General features: G+C 50.9%; 2 protein-coding genes across 2 annotated transcripts in view; one reads left to right on the top strand and one right to left on the bottom strand.

The window, feature by feature from the left end:
• Window positions 1–1,869, top strand: part of LOC104410960 (60S ribosomal protein L36a-like) — a gene marked incomplete at its 5' end in the record, with an annotated part of 2,197 nt that extends 328 nt beyond the window's left edge. The window contains 3 exons of the mRNA XM_010021267.1: window positions 1–40; window positions 1,643–1,765; window positions 1,849–1,869. Coding sequence (XP_010019569.1) covers window positions 1–40; window positions 1,643–1,765; window positions 1,849–1,869 — 184 coding nt within the window. The remainder of the gene's footprint in view (window positions 41–1,642; window positions 1,766–1,848) is intronic.
• A 1,278-nt stretch (window positions 1,870–3,147) lies between these two features.
• GLA (galactosidase, alpha) overlaps window positions 3,148–7,166 on the bottom strand; it is a 4,313-nt gene continuing 294 nt past the window's right edge. The window contains exons 2-6 of the mRNA XM_010021266.1: window positions 6,902–7,079; window positions 5,387–5,478; window positions 4,401–4,562; window positions 3,637–3,834; window positions 3,148–3,465 (exon numbers count right to left, since the gene is read on the bottom strand). Of these exons, the coding sequence (XP_010019568.1) occupies window positions 3,202–3,465; window positions 3,637–3,834; window positions 4,401–4,562; window positions 5,387–5,478; window positions 6,902–7,079 (894 nt within the window). The 3' untranslated portion in view covers window positions 3,148–3,201. The remainder of the gene's footprint in view (window positions 3,466–3,636; window positions 3,835–4,400; window positions 4,563–5,386; window positions 5,479–6,901; window positions 7,080–7,166) is intronic.

Raw genomic sequence — 7,166 nt, 5'->3', positions numbered from 1 at the left:
TGGCTATGGGGGCCAGACGAAGCCCATCTTCCGTAAGAAGGTAAGTGCTGTTTCTGGAGGGAGGACCTGAAACTTCCATGCAATCCACATGCCCAGTTGGAAGAGGGAGCTTCAGCCTCCTGCAGCCTTGTGCTGGTCCTGTGCTCAAGCCGTGTCATGGTGGCTCTGCTGGTCGTGGTGTCCGGGGAGTGTAAATTCCCCATCCCCATCTTCCCTGCTGCTCCCGTTTTGTGTGATGCTCCTTTTGTTTTCAGGAGTGATGATGTATCATGTGTTAGCAGAGCAGGTTGTGCAGGGAGGTTGATGGCAGAGGGGAGCAGGGTCTTACTGGGAGTGATGCTTTTGATGAAAGGAGTGTTTTCTTCGTTGGTTGCCAGTACAGTGAGGGGAAAGGGAGGCTGCTGCTTGTTCTCCTTAAGGTCTTGAAGTGATTGAAACTTTGCTGGGTTTGTGAGGCTCTGCACGGTGAGGCTGCTGTCAGTGCAGGGGCACAGTAGAAACAAAGCACGTGCAACTGCTGGGGCACTGCAGGACACAACACGGTTTCCTTGCAGTCTGCTGCCTCCAGGGAAATCCGTATTGCTGAGCCAGGACATGAGAGCTGCTGCATTAGGCCTTTCCTGGGAGCCTCAGAGCAGCAGTGCATTCTGTTGCAGGTGAGCTGCAGAGACGTGCTGCTGTCATCCTCTGTCCTCGGCAGTGTGTGGATACCTGGGGCTGCAGTCGTGCATGTTTTCCCCCTATGCCTCTCTCTACCTCCTGCCAGGGAGTTGCAGGGGGACAAAATCTGTGGTGTTTGCAGCAGGGAAGCAGAACCCAATGGCTGATTTGCTACAGTTTTTGTATGAACTGTTTGGTTACTTATTAAAGTGCTTGGCTTGTTGCTGGAAAGCCCTGGAGGAGTGCTGCAGATGTTCAGGAAGTCTTCCAGCAAGAAGAAAATGAGACAACAGTTCTTCAAGTTGATTTTTCTGCCAGGAACTGGGGAGCCCTTGCAGAAAATGCGGCTGCAGCAGGGTACACGGAGCAGCTGTTCTGCTCTCACAGTCTGGCACTCTCCTGCTGTACCCTGCCATCCCCATTCCCGTTTCTTGCTAGTCAGCGTTATATGGATTGGGTGAAGCTGATAACTGGTGGTTACAGCTGTGTGCAGCTGCTGCAGCAGCTTTGGGTCCTTCCCTCTGTACTCTTGGGTTTCATCTGACTTGTCAGTAGCTGTGGGTCAGCACTGAGCATATTATGTTCTGGGCCAAGTTTGTGCTGCTTCCATGTGTGTCTCTGCCTGGGATTCTGCGGAATTCCCTGAGCACTGTCAGTCTGTTCTTCCACACTGCAAAGTGCCTGTTCCTCGTGTGTTCACTGGCACAGGCTTGCAGCGTGGCTGAGCTCTACAGGGGCCAGCCCTGCCCCGCTGAACCAGTGTCCTTTACTGTGGAGGTAGAGATCCACTGTACTCCTGTACTGGTCCTTAGGGTGCTGCCTGTTTTCAATGGAGGGAGCCTAGCTCTGTTGGTAGTCTTTTATCTATACTGAGACCAAGCTGCTGAATCTTCAGGAGTGCAGGTAACGTGCTTTTCCTGACAGCAGCAGTTTGTTTGCTTGTGAACATTTTGTGCATTGGTGCACTCTGCTCTTCTCACAGGCTAAGACTACAAAGAAGATTGTGCTGAGGCTGGAGTGTGTGGAGCCCAACTGCAGGTCCAAGAGGATGCTGGCGATTAAGAGGTGCAAGCACTTTGAGCTGGGAGGAGACAAGAAGAGAAAGGTAGGTTTGTGCACCACAAGAGGCTAAGAGGGTGGCAGCATTTAGGCAGTGAATAAACTTGCTCTGTCTCTTCTTCCTTACAGGGCCAGGTGATCCAGTTCTAAGCTGCTCATTGTTATGGACCATATTAAAGTATTTGGAAGTGATCTGTTGTTTGGTTTTTGTATCTTCCTTTGGTGGTAGGGTTGTATTCACAACTACATCAGCCCAGCAGGAAGGTACTGCTTGCAGAGCTGCTTAGTAAGTGAACAGTTGTCATCCAAAAGCCCTGCCAATGGCTGGCATCGCCTGTCTTCATAAGAGCTGTTCTAGAATATATGAAGCTCTGATGGATTTTGCACCAGTGGCTTCTCAGTGTAACTTCTGCCTGTGACAGGGACTGAATGGCTGCATTGTGTCAGCTTTACTGAGTGCTCTTTGTAGTAAATCATTACAAGAACTTAGTGACTGGAACAACTGTCCTGTCACCTAAAACCTGTTTCAATTTCAGATACTGAGCTGTACTCCTGTATAGTGGAACTAAGAAAAAGCTTGGCCTTTTAAAGGGATGTTTTAATCAAAGTGCTTAATCACAGAAGTAAGAACAAATCAATATACCCTGATTGTGCAGTAAGTCAGAAGAGAACATACTTGTACATGATAGTTGCATAAGTGATTAAGTACCCATCTCCTGTCTCTGAGGGACCTGTGCTATTCCAGCTAAAGGTTACTGTAGCAGTGGTAAGCAAGCACACAGGTACTTCTGGGAGGCAGCTCACATGATAGGATCTCAGATGCATCGTGAGAGAGCTGTCATCTAAAGGGAAATGTCCACCACTTCCCTTTAAAAGAGGGAGAGTCCTGGGGTAAGGAGAAACTCAACAGCCGAATCCCAAGACATGATACTCACATACTCGCATTTATACTAAAGCAGGCAGCTGTTAAGAAAGCAGTTGCTAAGAAGTGCAGTGATTTAGGCCAGTCCCTGAGTGGTCAGGTGGAAGTAGCTGTCCATACTCTGAGGAGTGTTGGGTGTCTTGTTCCTTGACTGTGTGCCCCAGCCTGGCAAAGCAAGAGCAAGGCAGCCAGGCTGTTTCCCTGTTGTCCCTGAAATGCTCAAGGAGAGCTGTAAGATGCTGCACACGTCCTTTGCATTTCCTTGGTACTGGCAGAGGGTATGAACAGGAGCTGCTGCCCAGCTGCAGTCCTTAGAGCCCTCTGGAAAAGGAGTGAGGTGAGATGCCAGAGAAAGGGTAAAGGAGAAGCAGCACCCCTTTTTCCGTTACCTCTTGGTGATGGAGCGATGGGTATTTGTCACCTTAGGCTGAAGGTTCAAGGTCCACATCGAAGCACTTGAGTAGCACATGCCTGAGGAGAAAACAGGTACCCACCCCACCTCCTCTGACAAGAAGTTTAGAAAGAGCCTGATCCTTACAAGGAGATTGTCTCTGTGCCTCCTATAGTGCCACTACTTTGAGCAGCACGGTGCCTGTTGGGTTGACCTCCACGCTCAGGGAGGACACCCAGCTGTACACCCCGCAGTCCCTGCTGGCTGGCAGGACCTGCCACACGGAGCATGCAGGGTTGCAGGCCAGCCCATTGCCGAGGAAGGTGAGGGGGAAGGTGAAGTTTCGGGGTCCCCCAATCTCCTGCTGGTTCAGCACTGCCACGGCATAGGCTGGGCCAGACAGGGGCCGCTCCCACAGCTCAAAGTTCTTGTCCTGCCAAGGAGAAGACAAACATGTTTGGGGAGACAGAACTGATGGTCTTTGTGCCTGTCTGTTTAAGGAGGCTTCAGGAACAAATGGACTCATTTGGCTCCTGTTCCCAAACCTGGAGCACCCCCCTATAACCCCGTGTCCCCTTTCTGAGGAGGCCGCTGCCTGCTGTACCTTGATGACCTGGTATCCCTGCTTGCCCAGCGGGTCCTGGTTGATGGCGATCACCTCTTTGTTCTGGAGCAGCCACTTGGCCTCAGGACTAATGTGCCGCAGGTCGTTGGACATGAAGAGGGGAGCTGCCATGATAGCCCACATTGCCATCTGAGTCACTGCCTGCTCCCAGCTCAGCCCAAAGTTTCCAATCACCAGCTGTGACAAGAAAACAAAAGCACTTGGTAACGCTGCCTGACAAGCAGAAACTGGGCCACCAGCATAAGCACTGGTAAATGGCCGGATGCTGAGGGTGGGACCCCTGTTTGGGAACTGGTTAGATAGTCTGAGCGCCTGGAGCAGGTTGGGAAAGGTAAGGCATGACTAGTGGGGCAATTCAGGATGAACCACTGGTACAGGCAAAGAAGGATCCTCAACTGCCTAGGCAGCATTTCAAAATCTGCTTCTGGATGCAGCTATTCCTTCCTTGCAATGCTGGCACCCAGGGGATTCCCTCTAGTGGGAGATGAGCACTTCATAGTCTGTCTCCCACTGCCACACTGCTTGCTGAGGCTGCATTATGGAGACAGCACTTCCTTGGTACTGTCTGTAGCTGTAGTTCTCTTCCCTTTTTCAGCCACGGATGCTCTCATCAAGCTCCTGATCCTGGAGCCCTGTCAGAACCCTTCTCCTCAATGTCTCTCTCTTCCCATCCTTCTCAGCCTACACCCGATGAGAGGATTTTTTGCTGGTGCTACAAGGGAGCTGGGCACTGCTCTACTTGCCATGTCAGGATCATTCCAGCCCCCTGGCCCAGCTATCTTCACGATGCTGTCCTGGTGAAGTGCTGTCCAGTCCAAGATACTTTTGATGCTGCTCCAGGAATCATAGACATCAAAAAAGTTCCTCCAGTGATTGCAGTACTGTTTGATCTCTGTGTAATTGGGCTGCCAAAAAAATGAGTGTGATTAGCCACAGAGCCTGACAGTGCAAGAACAAGATCATACACAAGGCTAGACTGGATCCAGTTCCCTAGGATGCCTTACGCCCAGTAATTCCAGGCTGCCATGCTCCAGACAACACTATTGCCTCCCTTGGGAGAAGGGCTGTGGCCATCCAGCTCTGTTAGAAAATTCCTTCGAGCACTATTTTACTGAAGGTGTGATGAGGCCAGTGGGATTAACTGTGCCATCCAGTAATTACTGCCATTTCTTGCGTTTACACCCTCTGGTGACTAATGCATTAATTAGGAGGGAATGGCACCATCCTGTCACGGTGGCACAGGGGAAGCCAGCTATGGGTGGAGAGTGTCATCGACCCTGGCTGGCACAAATCTGCTGGCAAACAGGAATGTGGAGAATTCCTGTTGAATAGGCTGTCCTAAAGTCTTCTCCCTGGTCCCCAGAGGTGACTGTAAGGATGAGTATGCAGCACTCTGCATTCAGGAGGAATAACACCAAACTATGTGCTAGCTGTGTGTCTGCATTTGCCCATGTTTTGTTGCTTGGCTCCTTGGAGGCAAAGCAGATGGATGCTGCTGTGCTCTCTGGCACGCTCCACTTGGGCTGTGCCTTCATGCTGCAGGATCCTACCGAATTCAGCAGAGTAATGACTTGCCTCAGGTATGCTTCAGGACTCTAGAGGAAAATGTTGTTTTCCTACATCTTACAGTCTTGTTCTCTGTCAGATGAGCAACAAGTTTCTCAGGAGGCTGTTTTGGAGTCTTAATGCTTAATTTCTTCGAGGATAAGTCTTGAGAAACACTCCTTACCTGCTGCATGGGCCTCAGGTAGAAAGGCCACTCACAGGAGTACACAATGCTCCTTCCAGTCCTGTTCAGGGCCAGAGACATGCGCCTGTAACCTAAAGGAAGAGGACAGACAGAGGTTACACAATCTCCTTGGTCAGACAGAGGAACTTAATCTAACGTTACAGGTTCAGGTTTCAGTTCAACTCTTGCTAAATCAAGGCTGAACACATCACTGCAGCAGGAACACCCCAGGGAGGACAGGGGAGCTTATAGTCTGCAGCCAGTCTCCAGCCTCCCAAGGACAGGTGAGCTCCTTCACAGCTTTGCTACAGGTCATGGGCAGGCTTATTGCTCCCACACTGCTGACCTCTTTGTACATCCAGCCCTGGGAAAAGGCTGGGGTTTTGCTGTATGCCTTTTTTAACTCTAGATACCTGGGAAATACAAGTTGGTGTCTATCAAGCTGCTGGGTACAGCGTCACTGGGTAATGTTGCAGGAGTATGTTCCTATGAGGCATTTGCACCATATGGACTGGAGAAGGAATGCAATAACACTTGTTTTTCCTGTCTTTGTCCCCAGACAGCCCTGTTAAGTCCTTTTTAATCAGCAGAGAGGGAATGAAAAGTTTGCTCTCTCCCCTAGAAGTGCTTCTATACAACTGGACTGTAACTTGGTTTCATGTGATCCAACAAGAGCTTTGAGCTCCGCTATCACGGTGCTCAACTGTGCTCCTGGCTGCAGCAGCTGGCATATGCCCCACCAACTGGTTCCTATGGGATTGTTACTTGGGCAGGTTCTCCCTGCCAGGCAGAGCGTGCAGGATTCCTGCGGCCAAACACTGTGGTGCTGACTGTGACAGCAGTGAGAGCTGGGCTGAAAGAAAAACACCTTCTGAGTTGCACCACTCTTCCCACAAATCTGCTCCTGTGGCACCAGGATTTGCTTGTGCTTGCAGGAAGTCCGCACCAAGCCACCTCAGCACAGTGAGCTACGGAGCTTTCCGCTGCTGACTTGCCAGCCTGTGTGCAAATAACTTCTGCACTAGGATTCACGCTGCCAGGCTTTAAAATCAAAACTCTGTCAGCAACTTAATGCCAGAATTCCCTTTATTTTTTTCTTTTTCTCCTGTTAAAAACCCTGATATCTGCCCTCTTTATGGCCTACACAAGCTGTTCTTGCTTCAAGCTGTTCTGCACTGGCATGGCCTCGCCAAAGGGATTAAGGGTCAAGTGTGTGGAACATTTTGAGCTTTCCAGTAAAAGCACTGCAAAAGGGCAAAGCCTCTGCTGTGTTTAGAGCTGAGGCAGCAGTCTGCACAGAGAGCCCCCAGGAGGGTGAGCAGGTGAAAAACACCAGTGCCAGCAATACTCACTACCTTGGGAACAAACTCTCATACCTGCTTCTGTAAGCAAATTCCTCAAATGAGTATGCTCAGGGAAAAGCAACTCCCTGGAGCCCACCTTGCGCCTGGAATTGCTGCTGCCTGCAGAATATTCCCACCCCGTGGCGCAGTGCAGCCTTGAGCCCGTGCCTACCTTCTGCCAGCAGCTCCAGCGTGCCAGCGTTGCAGCCGTCAAACTTCAGCAGGTCCACGCCCCAGGAGGCAAAAGTTTGGGCATCCAGGTCATAGTGGTTGTAGCTGCCAGGGAAGCCAGCACACGTCTTGTTCCCGACATCGCTGTAGATTCCCAGCTTGAGACCCTTGGAGTGGACCTGGACAGAAAGAGAACTGGGGATGGGGCAGCCGTGAGGCAGGAGGGAGCAAAGCTGGGCCAGCAAGGGCAGCAAACCCCCACTCTG

This window comes from Nestor notabilis, unplaced genomic scaffold (genome assembly GCF_000696875.1).
Source record: "Nestor notabilis isolate BGI_N333 unplaced genomic scaffold, ASM69687v1 scaffold4359, whole genome shotgun sequence".
NCBI classification, from domain to species: domain Eukaryota; kingdom Metazoa; phylum Chordata; class Aves; order Psittaciformes; family Psittacidae; genus Nestor; species Nestor notabilis.
This window is presented reverse-complemented; position numbering and strand designations above follow the sequence as displayed.